The 19,686-nt window shown below is 37.1% G+C and overlaps 2 protein-coding genes across 3 annotated transcripts in view; one reads left to right on the plus strand and one right to left on the minus strand.

Annotated features, from left to right (window-relative positions):
* Window positions 1-8,825, plus strand: part of KMO (kynurenine 3-monooxygenase) — a 64,360-nt gene extending 55,535 nt beyond the window's left edge. Inside the window, exons 11-15 of one of the 2 annotated variants that reach the window (XM_077168457.1) lie at window positions 1,339-1,396; window positions 4,597-4,679; window positions 5,864-5,965; window positions 6,053-6,112; window positions 7,527-8,825. In XM_077168457.1, coding sequence (XP_077024572.1) covers window positions 1,339-1,396; window positions 4,597-4,679; window positions 5,864-5,965; window positions 6,053-6,112; window positions 7,527-7,658 — 435 coding nt within the window. In that variant the 3' untranslated portion in view covers window positions 7,659-8,825. The remainder of the gene's footprint in view (window positions 1-1,338; window positions 1,397-4,596; window positions 4,680-5,863; window positions 5,966-6,052; window positions 6,113-7,526) is intronic. The other variant, XM_077168458.1, reaches the window with a different exon arrangement.
* A 967-nt stretch (window positions 8,826-9,792) lies between these two features.
* Window positions 9,793-19,686, minus strand: part of OPN3 (opsin 3) — a 50,239-nt gene continuing 40,345 nt past the window's right edge. The window contains exons 3-4 of the mRNA XM_077168460.1: window positions 12,574-12,825; window positions 9,793-10,367 (exon numbers count right to left, since the gene is read on the minus strand). Of these exons, the coding sequence (XP_077024575.1) occupies window positions 10,104-10,367; window positions 12,574-12,825 (516 nt within the window). The 3' untranslated portion in view covers window positions 9,793-10,103. The remainder of the gene's footprint in view (window positions 10,368-12,573; window positions 12,826-19,686) is intronic.

Here is a 19,686-nt window from a genome sequence, read left to right on the forward strand (position 1 = left end):
TCAGCTATCAATAATTCAAGACAATTTTTAAATATGTTTTTTCTAGAGTTTATGCACAAATACACAATGCCAACTGCAAAAAAGAAGGGAATTCCAAAATTATCTGGTTTTTCTCCTCAACATTTTCTGCTCAGGGAAAAGGAAACATGATTAATAGGGATAAAAAAATTTTTTTTTAATATGTTGGATGTTGAGTGCTACTACCTTCATGGAAATTTTACTCTTCTGGGTAGAAAAAAATACAGAAAGTAAATGATTTCCAAATATTGAATAATTTGCAGGAATCCTAAAATAAATATCTATCATAAACAATGGTTTCGTGTATGTATATTTATGTATATTTAACAAGTAATAGCTTTATAAATATTGGTCATCTGTTATTTGGGGATTAGGAGATATTCCAAGTATAAATACCTTCTGAGTCTAATCAATTATATTTGTCACAAAGCAGTGGTAAACATTTTTGTTTTTATAAAAACATAAGAAAACACCAGGTAACTTAGCAAATAAGCACCCAGGCCCTGGCATTAGACTGTCCAGTTTCCATCCCTGGCTCCAGGACTTAGAAGAATATATTCCTGTGCAATTTACTTGTCTTTGCTTCCACACTACCTCAAAGGGATTGTGGAATAAATTAGTTAATTGAAATAAACAATTTACAATTCTCAGCTCTCTAGTTTCTCTAAATTTCTATAGCATTAGTAATCTATATAATTTATTCATCAAGTAAAATGATTTGCTTCAGAGATAATCTCTGTAGTTGAGAGATTATCTTATGTTGATATTTTGAATATGTTGAAATTTTTCTTTGCTTTTTACATACTTTTATATTGTCACTAAAACTATGTTTTGAATACCTACAAAGCAGAAAACAGCTTTTGCTTTTCTTCATACCAAATTTATGGACTTCTTGATATTGGAAATATACCTTAATCTTGGAACTAAATTAATAGGGGAGTTCCATCTTACCATTAAACTGCTCTAAAATCGAAGTAGTTTAAATATAATTTTAAAACTCATGGTAGAGTAATATAATCATTCCTGCCTTATGAAGAAGCAGTAGAATCCATTAAAAAACAACATATATTTAAAACTTTGCTCAAATTCCGAATCATTGTAATCAGTGTAGATATGAACGGGCAAGGACAAAACCATCAAGCATGCAGCTGATGGGCTTTTGCAAAAATAATTCAATTCCAAGTGAGATTATTAAACTGTTCTGTGTATTGTCTGATTTAAAAATTATGAATTATGCTCAATGATGGAGGAGCTGATTAAAATTGCTAGGAAGTTTTTATTATTTCCAGTTTATTTGTTTCCATTTTTTTCTTGTTGCAGGGCTTTGAAGACTGCTTGGTATTTGATGAGTTGATGGATAAATTCAATAATGACCTTAGTAAGTAAAACTCCTCAAATGGAGATAGACTAGTCTTCCTGCGGATTCACCGTGGACCTATTTCTGGTCCTCAGTGATCACAGACATAGGATGCATATTCCTGCTCAGAACTGTAGATTGCTCACCTATTTAACTGTTATTGCTCACATTGGACAACTAAGAGAAGCGCAGAGAAGAATGTTTGCACCCAGAGAAGCACACATGGTTTCTTTTAAGATCTGTGTATGGGGGTCTATGCAGTGAGCCACACAAAAAAAGCTCAGAGTACCAAAGCTTGGCTGAAATATGTACCTTCCTCTCCCCTTTCAGATTCAGTAACAGCCCCTGCGTGGATCCCCAGGCTGCATGCCCTCAGAAAACATGCCTACAAGCTCTAGCGCTGTCTTGCCTTTTGCCCTATCAAAAGTTGCATCTGACATATCCATTTACCTTTGGATTAAAATGGAGTCAGCCAATATATTAATATTATAAATATTGAAGTTTTAAGTTTTTATATGTAATTTGGAATTAAATATACATGTATGTATAATTGCATACGTACATATGTGCATATATGTAAACAATTGCAAATAGCCTGAGAACTGGATAACCTTTCTGTGATTCTCAGCATCACACTCCTTCACAGGCCATTTCTCAGTATCAACCTGTTCCAGGTAAGGACAGACCTACGCCTTGACTTTAAACCTCCACCCAGGTTCCAGTCCTGACTTGCCAGCATTAGCTGTGCCATCTTAAACAAGTCAATTACTGTCTCTAAAACCTTTGTTTTATTCACCTATAAAGTGAAAATAATACGTCTATTGCAGAGAGTCGTTGTGAAGACTAAATCCAGTAATTTACATAAAGCTTTAAAAAAAAAAAAGTCTGGCACAGACTAACTTCACAGTAAATGTTATGGTGTTATCGGAAGTCACTAGACACTGGTGTCTGGGTGTGATGAAATTGTAGAGTTTCTGGGCAATTTCCTTTTGGTTTTCTCCCTTCGTTAATAAATACTCCTTTCTTTTTCAGTCATCTCACCCCCATGCTCAGGATCCAGAGTCATCTTTTCCCTCCCTTCTGAGCCTTCATGCAGTTGGTTTTCATGTGATGACAGTGGTGGCAGTGGGTGAAGGGTGCACTGTCAACAGTGGTTTTGGTTACTAGACTGCAAAGATAAAACATTATTGTGACAACAGTTATCATAACCAACATCACTGAGAATTTGATATGTGTTGGGTATCTGGCTTTTTTTTTAGAGAGAGAGAGAGAGAGAGAGAGAAGCTGTGGGGTTACAGAACTATCATGCATAAAATGTAGGACTCCTATATACTACCCACTATCAAACAAATGTGGGACATCTGTTACGATTGATGATAGCACATTTTTATAATTTTACTATTAATTAAATTATTAATATTTATATAATTATTTATATAAATATTTTAATTAAAATCCATGCTTGTGCATTAGGGATCACTGCTTATGCAGTGTAGTTTCATGGATTTTCTTTATTTTATTCTGTTACCATATATATATATATATATATATATGCACACTAATATTTACCCTTTTAATCATGTCAAATACATATTTCAGTGCTGTTTATTATGTTCACAACGTTGTGCTACTATTACCATAATCCATTACCAACATACTTCCATCATTCCAAATAAAAGTACTGTATATTTTAAGCCTCAACTTCCCATTCCCTGTCCCCACACCATCCCCAGTAGCCTATATTCTAGTTTCTGACTCTATGAGTTTGTTTGTTCTAATCATTTCAAAACAGTGAGATCATACAATTTTTGTTCTTTTGTATCTGGCTTGTTTCACTCAACATGATGTCTTCAAGGTTCATCCATGTTGTCACATGTTTCAGAACCCCATTCCGTTTTACAGTTGAATAATATTCCATGATTTGCATATTACCGCATTTTGTTCATTCATGATAATGGTCACTTGGGTTTCTTCCATCTTTTGGCAATTGTGAAGAGAGCCACTGTGAACACTGGTGTGCAAATATCTGTTCAAGTCCCTGCTTTCAGTTTTTTTCAGTATATGCCTAGTAATGGGATTGCCGGGCACATGGCAGTTTGACATTTAGCTTTCTGCAATATCTTGCTTTTGTAAAATGCATTTTCTAATTTGCTCCTCACAAAAAATATGGGGTGTTCTAGTTTGCTAGCTGCCGGATGTGATATACCAGAAACAGAATGGCTTTTCATGAAGCTCCCCCAGGGGCATTTTCCTTCTTCATTTCCAGAGGTCTCTGGCTACTTGAGCTCTCATGGTTCTCATAGCTCTGAAGCTTTTCCCAAAATGTTTCTTATTTTAAAGGATCCCAGTAAACTAATCAAGACCCACTTGCAATGGGTGGAGTCACATCTCCCTCTAATCAAAGATTAATACCCACAGTTGGGTGTGTCACATCTCGGTGGAGACAATCTAATCAGGTTTCCAACCTGTAGTGCTGAACAGAGATTAAAAGAAATGGATGCCTCCACAAAATGGACCAGAATTAAAACATGGCTTTTCTAGGGCACATAATCCTTTCAAACAGGTACATGGGGCATAAGTACTAGTGTTTTCCTCATTTTATAGATGAGGACACTAAAGCTCAGAAACTACTTTCTCAAGGTCATGTAGCTAAGTAGTGGTGAAACTGGGACTTGAATTCAAGCTCTCCGACTCGGGAAATAATCTCCTTTAAACTAGAGTTGTTTGGTTCTGTGAAAATAATATTAAATTAGTCATTCATTTATCAAATATTCATTCAGCGTTAGATTTCAAACATGTAGAAACATGGTGCCTGACCTCTAGGAGCTCACAAAATAAGGGGCCTGATGTGCAAGTTAATAAGGTGTCTTCAATGCAATGAAGCAAATTTTTGTAGTGAAACAAAAAAGAGAGTAGCAAATGCTGGCATTTGTCATCATATTTACATATTGCTTTACATTTGTAAAATAAGGAAAATAATGGTTTTATTAAGCAGTAAGTACATGTTTATTAACTGTATTGAAGTTTTATTTAATCCCAACAGGAAACAATCTGTGTGTTTTGCTCAGTATTCATACAGAACACAGTATGGCTAGCCGTACTTTTAGAAGGTTAGAGAGAAACATTGGTAGTGAATATTCCATTTAATTTGCCTGTGGAATCCAACACAGTTTTATAGACTATTTTGGAAAAGCAGATATATTGTTTAATTTGGTTTCCAGGTATGTGCCTTCCTGAATTCTCAAGATTTAGAATTCCAGATGCCCATGCAATTTCGGATCTATCCATATACAATTATACAGAGGTGAGTGAGAAGGTTTGGCTCTATTAATTGAGATGGTTCATTCATATTCTAACAAATGTTCTTTCCTTTAATTCGTCTCTGCTCCAGCCCCCATTTCACCCCCACTGTGTAAAAATAGGAACAAGAACTAACACACATACACACACACAGAGCATACCTTAGACCTGGGTGGATTGTGAATGTACAACCAGTGACAATGACCTACACACATCATCTCATCTACATTTCAGGGACATCTAGGAGGTAACCAAGATGACAAAATATCTTTGGTTTCAATCTCTGATCATTCACGGATTAAATCCTAGGCATTTAGTAGAGTTAGTAATATGCAATTTCATGAAACTATCACTCTGATATATATTAACATAGTTAAGAAATCTAAGAAATGTCAAATGACCTTTCCACTCCTAACGTTAAAAGCTGCATACTCAGAGTAGTATTGAAAATCCTTGGAGGCTTTATACACTGGAAGAAGTATGTAACACTAAAGAAATTCATGGTCAGAAAGATTAATACATTGAAGAAAATTACATTGAGTGCATTAGGGGCCCAGGTACATAAGAGACAGAAAAAAATGCTTGTGGTTGTAATTTTAAACTAATTGAATGAAAAGACTTACAAGATAAATTTAAGGAGAGAGTGACTATTTGTTTTCCATCTCTCCTTAAGATAGAAAGAAAGCAGACTTCAGCTTGAGCAGACTTGGTATTATATGCAGTGAAGGAAGTTTTACTATAAGACACTGGAACGTTTTATTACTGTATCTTGCTCGTGTCTTTAAAAGCGGTTACAGCTGCATTGCAGTATTTATCCTGAATATGAAGTAGGCCAAAAGAGACCTTCATTAGATGCCATGTTGCCATAAACACTGTCCCAAACCAACCAGGAAGCAACAGACATTTCTCAAATCTTTGTGCTCAGATTGTCCACAGATTGGTTGAACAAATCCTCAGGTGGAAAACAGTGCCCATATCAACCCTTCAGCAAAATAAACTTCCCTAACAGGTGTCTGTGTATGTATTATAGCATTTTAAGGTAATGTCTATATTATTGACATTAGGAAGTTATTTGACTATTTTGTGTGTGACATCATGATGAATGGAGATGAAGAGAAAAAATAAGTTGTGGTAAAGAAAAGAAGCATTTTGTTGGAGCTGTTCTTTAAGACGCTTACATTATTGCAGATGCGAGCACATGTCAACTCTTGGTGGTTCATCTTCCAAAGGAACATAGAGAAATTCCTTCATGCTCTTATGCCATCTACCTTTATCCCTCTCTATACCATGGTAAGGGCTGGATTTAAGACTTCTCATTTTTACCTTCTGTTTATCCAGTAAAGAATACACAAGAATATTTTTTAAACTTCCCTACAGGTCACCTTCACCAGAGTAAGATACCATGAAGCAGTGCTGCAGTGGCAGTGGCAGAAAAAGGTTGGAACACATCATACTTAGAAAAAAAATCTGTTGTGTTGAAGCATCATAGTGTTATGGTAATATTTATTTCAGCCAAATACAGAAATGATAAGACAGATACCAGATGTTTGCCTTCCCAGGTACACAGACAGCAGTGTGCCTAATGAACAAAATTACAAAAAAAAAGAGGCAAGAAACAGAGAGATTTTGAAGGGGAGAGAGAAAAAAGGAACTGATGCTAATATTTCTAAACTTTTTACTTTATATTTGCAATGTGACCCCTTCTTGACTTTTGCTTCATGCAACACTTGTAGGGGGTTAGATTCTAGTATTGGGTAGAATCAAATCACTTATAAAACACAATCTAATTCCCAAAGTAATGCTGTGCCACATTCGTTTGGGGCAGTTTACCCAGAGATGCCACTCTGTAGACATGCAGATTTATGATCTTCTACTTAGAAATTTTACAAATTCATTCATTCAACAGATAGTTTTATTTAGATGTAGACACTGAGCTAAGCATGGTGACGAAAGAGGCTCTGTCCCTCCCCTCCCCGTAGTTCAGAGTCGACTGGGAGAGGGAGATACCTGCACTGGAGACGGAGGATCTGCCCCCTACAGAGACAGGAGTGGGTAGGCTGAAAGAACGTGAACAGTATGGCAGCGTAGGAACTGCAAATACTCCTTTGGAGCTGATGAAGCTAGAGAGCTAAGCCAAGCCATGAACATCTCTAATATTATCTTGAGAGAAATAGGGAGAGACCAAAGGAGGGTAACAGACTCTTAGAAAGATCACTTTGGAGAATGGACTGGAAGGAGTCAAGCTCTATGCATACAAAGATGGATAAAATAGGGTCCCTGCCCTTGAAGAGCTAAAAGCCTGATAGGAAAAGAGACAAGAACAGATAATTAGTATGCAGGCCAGTCAATGCAATAATAGAAGTAGGCCAGGATGATGTCGGAGTGGGTCTTTGCTCTTGACTTAATCCTGGAAATAAAGATGCAGAGTTTAAAGGCTTCTTTGAGTGAATTAAGCCCTCGGATTCCCAGAGGTCCCCAGCATATTGCTCTTCTCATGGAGACTTTGTACCATGGCTGAGAAGTGATTGAAGTGTTTGCGTCTTTGGCACGAAGACAATTTTAAGACAGAGCTCCCAGCTATGTGTTGTTGTTTTTTAATGACTTTACGAAGGCTGCTTGCTAAGAATTCCTCATCCAGAACACATAGATTCTTTTGAGACAAGGAGGAGGAATGTTCCGAATTCTTGACCTTATCAGCCATTGCATGACCTAGTGGTCATGCAAGTAAATTGCTGTTTCATGTTAAAGAGCAAAGATGATATTGTATACTCCTTAGTAGTTCAAGAAGGAAGTCCTTTGTAAGATCTGAATCTCTGAACAAATGAAATGAGAGTACCTATTGTCTTTACAGGTAATAAAAAAAGGACTCTTTTTCTTTGGAACACTGATTGCCATCAGTAGCACCTGCTCCCTTATATGCTACATGTCACCTAGACCTATGGACTGCCTGAGAAGACCATGGAACTGGCTCACTGATTTCTAGAATATAAGACATGTTTCCCTACAAACTCCGTGGAGTCAAATTCCCAGTTACTTCCCAGGTGATAGTAAGGTCTGAGTTAGCTAAAGCTTGATCTCTCTGTAACCAAAGCTAAGGCTCAAAAACATGAGCCTTAATCATATTTTTAAAAATCATATTTAATTCAACAATGGAAGATATTTGTCAGCTTGCAACTAAATTAAGAATTTCTCGGTGGATTAATTTCAATTATTGTGAAAAAAAGTCTACCCCCCCACCCCCTTTTTGCTTAAGTTACAATACATAGCTTCCCTCAAGTCAGAGTTATTCTAATTATAAAAGCATGGTAACCAAGATCTCTATCACTTACCAAAAAGTAGGGCCCAATAGGTTGCAGGGTAGACACTGGCCCTGGACAGTGTCTGTGGACATAATATGACAGGATAAACACAACATCTGGGACTAAAAATTCATACCTTGCCTAACATGCTAACTGTACTTTTCACCACATGGACTTTCCTGAGCACATGACTCAGATTCACCTGATCAACTCCGTAGGATTTCTGGGGAGTCCCAGAGGGCTAAAATCTGGACTATTTTCTCCCCACCTTAGAATACCAGTGATTACCTTCTGGAGATTTTTTTTTTTTTTAATTAGCTGTTAATGCCATACGATGTGAAGGATAGGAAAGGGTTTTATTCATAGACAAATTATCTTCCTAGTCAAGAAAGATGAAAGAAAACAAGGAGAGTCAGCTTTCTTAGAAATATGAAACCGTATTTTATTCCATTCCAGACTCTTAGAAGCAATTCACTAATGTTTTCTTGAAGTACATGCTGCTGCAGAACCATCCATAAACTTGATTTTTAAAAGAACATTTAGTGAAAACTTTTTCTTTAATTCCTTCTTCTTCAAAAGGCTGACTAAGTCATTTAGAAGTCCTTCAAATGTTTAATTATGAAGATGCAACAATAGTAGTACAGTCATCTAAGAAACAAAAATTAATAAATAAAAATAAAATGATTGTGTTTATCTTAGAGAAATCCATGAGTTCTAATAATCCACGTGTAATCTAAAAAATGATCCATGAAAAATGGCCTCTTCACTAACACTGACCATTAATTATCCAGTGGACTGATGAAAAATAAAGATCAGATCATGTATTTCATGAATACAGTGCAATACTTTTTTGTCCCTCTTTAAATGTTGGTTTGGTTTTGCTTAGACCTCCTTTTCTAAATTTGCCAAGGAATGCTGTGTCCTTGGCAAAACTGTGAGAAATTATTAAGCGGAAATGTTAATACTGCCAGGCTTGTGTTGGAAATGCAATAGATGGAGATATCTCTCTGTCCTCAACACCGTCTTCATCATGTGTATCTCTCCTAATGTACAAGTGACTATATAACATCATTCTCTGGAAATTCAAGATCCTCTGTTCTTGGTTATATGCTTTAGTTTCCTGGTTGCTAAAACAAGCACTATGCAATGAGTTGGCTCAATGACTGGCGTTTATTGGCTCATGGTCTCTGAGGCTGGAAGGCTTACTTCTTCTGGGGTCAGCATCTTCTGGATGGCAGGCAGTCTTCGGGCTTCCTTGGCTTTTCCTTCATATGGCAATGCCCTTGGCAGCATCTCCAGGCTTCTCCCTCCTCCTCCAGGCTCTGTTCACTTCAGCTTCTGGCAGCGCCCTGTGACTTTCTCTTTCTCTCTCTCTAAAGCCGCCAGTAATAGGTTTAAGGCCCAGCACCTTATCTTAAGTAGCCTCAACAAAAGGATCTAATCACAGTGGGTTCACATTCACAGGAATGAATTAAGAGCAGGTTTTTCAGGTGTACATAATGCCGAACCAACACACTATGAAGCTTTTTAGTATATCTAGAACGAGCTCAGCAGCACATTATTCTGAAGCTTCTCTTTCTCACACAAGGTATAGTGCAAGAGTCTTTTGTTTCAGATACAGTTAGGGCAGTGACTTCTTTTTTCATCCTAGAATGAGCTCCTCGATAAATTTGATTTGGTCAAGCATAGGCCGTGACACTTAACAGGAACCATCACCAAAGAAAATTCAAGTTTTTCTAGATAGTTTGCACATGTGTATAAGACAAAGATATTTTTACAGTTAAATACTTTTTGAGAAAAATGTATTATGTGCCTTGGAAAACACAGTAATTTCAAATGCATATTTGAAATGAAAATTGCCAACATGTTAGAAGTTGATGGTGCCACGTGTCCATCTTGTGCTGCAAATAGTATTTCATTATGTAAAGCACCCACTGAGTTAAGAGAATTTGTTTTGTGTGATTTCGATTGCTTTCTGAGGCCAGAGAGCATATGCACAATTCAGCTTTACACCTGGGCCACATTTTGTTGATACACAAAGAATGGGGATTCCAGAACAGTCCTTATAATGGAGGTCTAAAAAGTGGTGTCCAGTGTAAGTTTCCACCTTTCATTAGCATTATTCATTCCTATAAAGGACGAACTTGGATTACATCAACTTTGGATCCATTTGTTTTGTCACTACTGTCAACTGATACAGATTCGTCACCGCTTATCATAAAAATGATGGAAGAAGAGTTAAAAGTCACTTTTTTCTTTGGCCTGTGTCCATCTTTCTGTGACATGACAATGGGTCTGATCTGCATTTCGCTCCCAACTACTGGTAAGTCTTTGGCAGGCCTCTGGCATCTCAGCAGTCGGAAACACAGGAGCTGCAAAAGGGATCTTCGAAACTGAGTAGAGAGAAAATACAGTTGAATAATAAGTACAATTTGACTTTTCAATCTGGATTAACATTCGAGAAAATTAGCTTAGGGTTTCACTTGGGTTGCTCTTTATTAGTAGTAAACAAGTGGATGTGGCGTTAGGTGGCAATATGCAGGCCTACCTAAGAAACGCTGGGGTCTTACATCTTTTATTGATTATAATTCTTAATAATTAGAGCACACTGAACTATTTCAGTACCTTACAACCTTCATGGATTCAAGTTGCATGCATCTTTTATGAGGGCAGCTAGATCTGTTTCTTTAAGGGGTTTTGAACATTAATTCATTCCATAAACATTCAGCGAGTATCAAATAGGTTGCAGCTAGTTTGCCAGGCTTTAGGGATACGGTGAGCAGCAAAGGCAGGCAAGCTCTTTCCAGCAGAGGTTCCACACTCACGTGGTTCCTTTAATTAGGAGAAGACGTTTTTCTGGGACTCATACAGACCAGTTGAGGGGAAATGTTACAACAGAGAGTGCTAGTGCTCACTAGTACCCAGGATTCTCCTCTTTGTCCTGGGCACAACCCTAAACCATATTTCTCAGCTCCGTTCAGGGGTTGCTCGCTCCTCTTCTCCTACTGCAAGGACATTGGAGCCAAGGTCTGGACATGGCAGCATCACTAAATGAAAGGAACCTAAATTCCCAGATGACTTCACAGGCCACACTCCACCTCCTACACCAAATACTCTGGAAGGTGCACTGTGACCTGAGTGAGATAAACCCCCATCGTGTTAATCCACTGCAATGTGGGCTGGTATTGCTACAGGAGTCAGTCTATTGTGACCAAGATGACATAGAGGTAAAAAGTTATTTAATTTAAGTTTATCCCCTTTGTTTAGAGCAAAATAAACATTTAATACATGGGCTTTCCCAAATCAGGAAATACCAATAAAAAATTTAGCAATAGATACGTTGACTTCTGTCTTCTTGGAACCCTATTTATATACAGGTTAGCACTAAATTTATACTTAACAATCTAAAAAATTATTTGCGGAGCATTTGTTTTTCAAACCATTTTTTGGTGTTGGGTTAAGTGCTAAAGATATATTATTTTAAGGGTTAAATATAGTACAGATGATGAAATTTTTTTACCCACGTAAATTTATTCAGGGTTTTTGTTTGTTTATTGTGTCTTTGAGACTTCCTGTTCAAAGTGTGCTCCACAGAACCAGAAATGTCAAGACCATGTGGGAGCTTGTCAAGATGCAGAATCTTGAACAGTGCAGAGACTCAGAAATACTGAATCAGAATATGCATTTGGACAGGATCTCCAAATGACATGTATGCACATTAACTTTTCATAAGCACTGATGTATAGTACTTTGGCACATAGACAATGTGCAACAAATAATTGTTAATCAATGTATTTAAAATACACTTATTTGCATACCATAGCCTGTTTAGGTACAAAAAAAATAAAGTTAAAATTCATCTCGCTAGATAAACTCACATGTGTATATTTCTCAAAAAGTTTTGCAAACAATCTCAGGGGTTTCACTGGCTCTCCTTAGGCCAATTCAAGGAATTCTTAGGTTCTAAGGGACTCCAAGTTAAAAATTTCTAAGTTAATGGAACATACAAATGGAAGAGAACAGGAAAGGAAGAAAAAGGCCACCAGGGAAAGGACACGTTTTGAGAGCGAGCTCTTGGAGAAGGTAAACCAAAATATTCAAAGAAAAGGAGCAATATAAGAAAGAAGGATATTTAGGACTGAACATTATAAAGTTAATATATGAATACCCACCTCTTCTAAACTCTTGAGCATTAGAAGTCAGAGTAGTTATTAGTGCTTGTATGCTTTTTACCTATTATCATTGCCCTTTAAAATTTCAATAGTGTAATTAGCCATTATTCATAACTTAAATTCTCTGATCCTTAAACTTCATAACTTGGAGACCCATCTTCTTGTTAATCACATTGAGGGTTCTCATCTCACAGTCATTATTGAGAACCATCACATCAAAACTTCTACTTTCTTCGAATTTAGCTATCAAGCATGAACTCCAATTGGTAGATCTTAAATTAGTATTATTTTATCTGGAAATATCTTCCTGAACCCTTTGCGTTCCTATAAAATTCTTGATTTGGGGTTTTATCATCTGAATTGCCTCAACTGAAATACTGTCCTGGGTCCTAATGGGCGAAAACAATCAGTTAATTATAACGCTTACCTTTTTGATCATGAAGATATAAATAACTGGATTATAAACAGTGCTCGATTTAACAAAGAGATGTGAAACAACAGATACTGTCGGGGTGACCAAGTGTCCATAACCATTAACCACCAAGAAACAGGTCACAATGTAAGGCGTCCAGCACATCAGGAAGGTGGCAATCATGACAAAGCACATTTTGGCCACTCTCTTTTCATATCGTAGAGTTTTGATCACTTGAACTGTCTGGAGATCTTCAACACAACGAAGCTGCAGAAAAGAGAGAAAAAAGAGGAAGAGGTTGAAAACGAAAGAATCACTTTTAAAAATTGTCTTTGTAATAGATATTCAGACACCATTTTTGGCCCTGCCTTAATAAGAAAGAGGACGGAAGAGGACCTTGGAAGGCTAACTGCTGATCCAGGACCTGCAGCTGGGCCCAGCCCCTGGTCCCTCGAGGCCTCAGTTTCCTTATTTGTATCATATTAGGGTTCAACTACAGAGCCTCTTAGATTCTTTAATGGTTTTTAATGTTTTTCCAGTTTATCTAGGAATAAAATGAATTATTTTCCTTCCTCTTCAAGTAACTAAAAGACAGCTTGAAAGAGTCATGATAAAATGGGAACAATTTCTCCATGATCCTTGAAAATCTTTTGTCCAAAGCACAGTTCTCTAGCACTCAAACTAATCAGCAAACCCCTGCAAGGTCAAGAGTTCTGCATGGTTAAAGCTATGTGTGGACTTGATGAGACATTAATCTCTGAATGAATTCTTGCTAGAACCACTCTGACTTCCGGTTCAGTGCTAATGACGATGAAGTGGGACTTGATGACAGTTTGCAGTTGGTTTCATCAGGGTGTTAGTTGCAGAGGAGAGCACTTATTAAATCTGAGCACCCCATCAGCCTCTGAAATCAGCATATCTACCACTAGTTTACTCCAATTAAAGATACTGATGATTAATGATATACATACAGTCCATGAACTCACTGAGTTTCTCAGATAAAAGGTTCCTTAAAAGTAGTTCCTATTTTTATTATACACATGTCATTAATGTGAGGGGAAGAACATTCCTGGTCACTGAAAGAAGGTTCTTAAAAATAGTTAATTCTGAATTCCTAAGATGCTATACTAACTTTGCTACAGAAATACAAATGCCTTATAATTAGCTTTAAGAAAAAGTGTCTGATATACTATTCATACTTAGTATTGATAATTTTCAAAGGAAGATTTAGTGCATTTCAACAGACTCTACATATACTCTTGTTTTCTAGGCTGAATGTAAAAATGAAGGAAAATTTTTCCAAAGAAATCAGTTAGAATATATGCTTATAGTATTTAAAGATATATTTTGATTGATATTTTTAAATTATTATCATCTAAAATTATATTTTTAAAGCTATATTATTAAAATCATTGGTGGGTGCAAGGGTAGTTCAGTGGTAGAATTCTCATCTCCCATGCAGGAGACCCGGGTTTGACTCCTGGCCCATGCACTTCCCTCCCACACACAAAAATTCAACATATGGTGCTGCAATAACAGGATAGTCACATGGAAAAGAATGAAATGTGACCCCCACCATACAGCATACAAAAAAAAGCCACAATATTAAAATCATATATTGACATCGACAAAGAACAAATGGGAAATTTAAATGGTTGATTTGTTTAGAGTAAAGAGAATGTGTGAGAAGGGGTGAGTGTAAAAGTTCTCATGCTATTATGACTTATGTGTGCAATTCTATTTTAAAAGAAACATGATAGGACATTATTCTATATAGAGAATAGCACACTTTGCTCTTTTGCTTTTCCCCTGGGAAAGGGAGAAAGGTTCTAAAATTCTAGTAAAGCTCTGGATTTGAAATGAGATCTGGGTTCATGTTTGAAATTTATCACTTTTGTTCTCAGTATGAGGTAGGGCAAGACTATTGCCTTCTCTAAGAGTAAAGATTAGAGGAAATCACAACAAATTACCTATTAGAATTAGCGGAACCTGATCCCAGTTCCATACTTCTGACTTCATGAGATTGTTTTTGAGGTTAAATATTTATTTTTATTTGAAACTAACATACTTTTACCATACGCCTCTGTATTTTCATGATTCTATGGGATGTTTGGAATCATGATTTTTAATTTTGACTGCTCAGAGTTTCAATTAGCTAGTGATAGAATCCAATCTCAGTTCACTGCCTTGTAACCTCCCATACCTAAGGGCCAGCAATTTTATCTGTACCATTTTCTGGGTAAGTCAGTCCTCATCCTCTTTCACCATTTATCAAAGCAGAACATTTGTTTGCCATCTCAAAGCTCAAAAGTTAAGTTAATGTTGGTCAATACTTCTTCAGTGTCACTTTGGCATTAGGAGAACGAAGGGCTTTACTAATGTTTCAGCTTATTTGAGTTTATACATATAGAATTTCCTTAATTGTTTTTTAATTTATTTTCGCCTCTTTGTTTCATCACTCTTGATTTTTCTGCTCTTCTCATTCAATGTTTCCCAAATAAAGTTCTCTACTTCATGCAGCAGCCCCTTTATTCTATCGCGTGAAGATTTTTTTTTCAGAATTACTACAGATGAAGCAAGAGCACAGGTACAGTCAAATTTATCCTAAAGAATGAACCATTTAAAACAAATTCTCCAGAAATCCCTCTAAAAGTAGTTTCTGCCTCCATAAATGGAGGATAATTAGTCTTTCTTAACCCAGTTATCTGTTGATTTTCAAAAAATTCATTGTGAGTCCTCATTCTCAAGTGGGCAGCTATGTTTCCATTGCTCTTTTGAGTCAGCCTCTTGACAAGGAAATTGCGGTAAATTACTTGCACTAAATTCTGTGTTGAGGTAACAGCGCAGTCCAAAATCAAATCTCTTTATGTTTTCACCACATCCCCTGCCTTTTCCCTTTCCTATGCCTTCTGCCTGCAACTCACTCAAAACATAGTCGTTGAGCACCTGTTGCATGCAGGAATTTTTCTAGCTCTAGATGAAAAAATAAATAAGACGAGGTCTCTGTTCTTGAGACTTTCACTACTTGGTAAGAGAGGCAGTCACACAGACAGCCTCAGTAGGGGGTAAGTGCCATGAGGGAGATGGCCAGAGCATGCAATGAGAATAAACGGGAGGGACAACAGTTCAGAGCATGGGTGAAAGTGAGAAGCTCTTGATCTCCACTTTCTGGAGTTAGTAGGAGTTAACTGAGTAAGGAAGAAAGAAAGAATATTCCAGAAGAAAGGAATAAAAGGCTCTAAGGCTAAGAAGCAAAAGAATACATGTCAAATTCTGGGAATGAGAACTAGTGCAGTCGGCTGGAGTCTCACAAGAGAGACTGGGGTGTCAAGAAATGGAATGGACAGGCAGAACGGGAGCTGGCAGCGAAAGGTCTTGTAGTGATCTTGAGACACCTCATTTTTCGTCATGAAGACAATGGAACCCCTGAGAGATTTTAAGCTAGGCAGTGACATAAAAAAACGTTATATTTGAAAACAAGTACCCTATTGGCAGTGGGGAGAAAATGGGTTAGAGGAAAGGAAAAAGAACTAATGTCCTCTTGAATTAAGTCTGTGGCAGTGGGATAGGGAAAAAGGGATATACTGGACAAATAATAAAAGACAGAACAGGTTAGATTTGATCATTGGTTGGGTGTAGGGAGAGTCATGAACAAAGATTACTCCATATTTTCTGGCTTAAGTAGCTAGGAATGATGCCCCTGGGGGACTGTAATGGATCAGAAGAAAGACGTGGGTTATAAATAAAAATTTCAAAGTCATCACTTTTTTTTTTTCTTTTTTTGAAGAAATCCTAGCAGTCTATGAGATCATCTGAGGAGAGTATGTGGCAGGATATGAGAGTTAGGGACAAGGAAGAGAAGTGTTCAGTGACTAAGAAGTTGGGGCAGCGACTCAGCAACAAATTCAGGGAAAAATGGAGCCCTAGAAACAACAGAGGAAAAAATTACTAAGAAAGTGGAAATGGCCCACAGTTCCAAATCCTGCAAAGGTCAAAACAATAGAAATAGATTGTGTCTATTGGACCTAACAATTAGATCATCAATGAAGCTTAATGAGCACTGTTTCTGTGAGAGTTTGGTAGAGGAAAGAGGTGCAAATTTGCAGTGGGATGATGAATAAATGTTAGGTAAATTTATTCAACTATAAACTCCTTGAGGGCAGGGACCATCTTATTCTTCTTGTAACCTGAGAGCTTAGTAAGTAATTGGTACATTTTATGTTCTCAGTAAATATTGGTTAAATGAATGGAATTAAATAAGGGTGTGGTACTTAAAGACACAGAAGTTTCTTTGAGTTAGTAGTTAAGGAATAAGAGAAAAATAAAACGATAGCTAGAGAGAACTGAGAGCAGTTTTTGCCTTTGTATTAGCATAGTTCTATGCTCAGGGGAACCATACAGTTATGAGAATAAGATCAAAGATATAAAGGAAAAAGAAAAGTATTACTTGAGAAAGGTCCCTTGAGCAGAGAATGGGGTAGGGGAGAAAACCAGAATATAAGATTAACTTATTTCTGGGAGAACTCTCCAACAGAGGAGGGGGATCTAAAAATGAGAGTGGACATAGAGGTTTTTATAAAGGGAGGCAGGGAGTTGAAGAAACCCTCGATAATGGCTTTATTTTGTCCAACAAGTTAGAAGCAAGATTGTTTGATAATAATGTGGGGGTGGGGGGCGGGGAAGTAAGGCAAGAGATTAAAATGATAATAGAGGATTTATAATAGCAACTGTGTGGAGACAGCAGACCCTCTAGGGATCCAAAGATAGCCAGACAACACTGAGAAGACATCTGAGGGAAGGACAGTGGGGATTTTGTGTGATTTTACTCCAGCTCCTCTTTGGTAATTTGTCTATAGGCATGGAAAAGACAGACAGTTGGGTTGATACAGGGATTTTTTTAACCAAATGGTTGTGTGTGAAGAAAGTGGAATTGTGGACGTTGAGGACAATTGTGTCATGATGAAGTGATGCATGTGGCTAGAATGCATCACTTTCAATAGGAAAAAAGGTGAAAGCAAGAGGGATAGGACAGCGTGGGTAAGAGACTGGAAGGTTTTGATGAAAGAGCAGAGCAGATAGAGTATAAAGAAGTATTGAGTAAAGAAAGCAGATATGGTTGAAGTTAGAGACTGAGGTATAGAGTGTGAATGTTTAGCTCAGATGTTCTTCTTGGTAACACCCAACAGGAAATCTGTTTGTGGTCAGTTCTCGTACTTTATGACAAAATATCTGTGCCATTCTCTAGTGGTGGCTTTATATGGCAGTTGAATTAAGGGAAGTGTGGAATTCCCTCTGTGAGGGCTCTTAAATTATACTTAGGCTAAATAATGTAGTTTTTTTGTGTATTTATTCTGTGCAGAACCTCTTTTCTTCCTTTTTTTTGGTTTAAAAAGTGATAAAGAGAGAGGAAGTGGTGCTTAGGGGCAATGTGATATGTTCGTGAATGAAAATAAATTGTTAACTAGTGTTCATGCACTCAATAGTCAACAAATCTAAAGAGAGTAGCTCAATGCAAAGTTGAAACAAGAAACTATCCTGACAGGTAGGCTTCTGATGTTTCCCTTGATAGAAGTCTTAGTCATATATTCCGCCTTTGTTCTCTCTTCACTACAAAACTTACATGGAAATTCTCTTTTCTCTGAGAAACCATTTTCCTTTCATTTGGGTAAGACTGCGTCCTCCCCAATCCCCTACCAACCCTAATCCAAGAGTGAGCCTATGACCCAAATCTGGAAAATCTGAGTAACCCATTTTTACTGTTCAGAAAGAGACATATGATTTAAACCAGACCTATCAAGATATTTCCCACAACATTTTGGTCAAAGCAATGGAGATGAAATCACTCTCTTTGCTCAAAGCATATGAGAATTGGGACATACAGCCACCATTTTTCCCTTGTAAGAATGTAGTCAACACATGGTGAAAAGCAGAGCACAGAGATAGAAACAGGGGAAACCCTGGGATCATCGTTTGAACCTGGGTATAGCCATACCTAAGTAAAATAATGAACCATAAATCACTTTTTTTTTTTGCCTAATGCACTTTGAATCAGGTTTTATGCATTTACAGCTAAAAGAGTTTTGACTAATACAGAAAGCATTCTCTTTTGATGGTTCAGATACATTTTTGTCTGTAGATAGAGGAATGGACTCATTGAACTGAAGTTAACTGCCAGACAAATATCTGGGTTATGGTCGTATTAGCATCATAGACTACTATACCACATATTTATTCATTTTTGTATTCCCTGCCTTTAGAGTTAGTGCTCAGTTACTGCTTGTTGAATGAATTATGCAAGCTGCCAGCACAGAGAAGCAAGGAGTACATCAAGAACAAATCGTCAGCATATTAACATCAAAACTATTTTATTTTGTTTGCTTTAACTAATGGGCAAGTAAAACTAATTATCAATAATTTTCTCTGAAGATAATATGAGTCTTTTAAGAATCTTTTCTACTTATATATGCATACATCAACTCTTTCAAGGATCCGAAAAGCCAACGAGGGTTTTTTTGAAGATGAGGTCTGAGACCTAGGAGACTCCTATAAACATACATACATGCCCACTTTAGAAAGACTCTCTAAATTTGCTCCTGGAATGCACATGCTGAAGAATGCTACAGATTAATTAATCAAGTGGTTAGTTGTGCTTAGGGGAGGTGCAAAAAATCATACATTTACAAAATGTTAGAACTAAGAGACACCTGACAGATTATGGGCCAACCATTTAATAACTAAGAAAACTGAGACAAATTACAAATAGGAGGAACCCCAGCTGACAGTGATATGGCCAGAAGAGCACCTTACTGCATCCTGAACTGCATTTTCACATGTTCTTCCATCACTCCTGACCTTTCAAATTTCTCCTATTTCTGTCTCTCTAGGAACTCTCCTGTGATCTACATATTTTATGTTAATAAGACATAGGAGGCCACTTTCTGAATGCTTTGCTTTGGGACCCCAAGTGTCTATTTATACTATATCAAGCCATGAAATAGAGTATAAAGCAAAAATGAGTAACTAAGTAGCATGAAAGGAAGATTTTGTAACATAAAAGTTTACTTAAAGTGTCCGATGGAAAATGCTTTGACATACACTTTCCTATCATAAAAACGTCACCATTTTGTG

The sequence above is a fragment of the Tamandua tetradactyla genome, chromosome 7 (assembly GCF_023851605.1).
Source record: "Tamandua tetradactyla isolate mTamTet1 chromosome 7, mTamTet1.pri, whole genome shotgun sequence".
Lineage (NCBI taxonomy): Eukaryota > Metazoa > Chordata > Mammalia > Pilosa > Myrmecophagidae > Tamandua > Tamandua tetradactyla.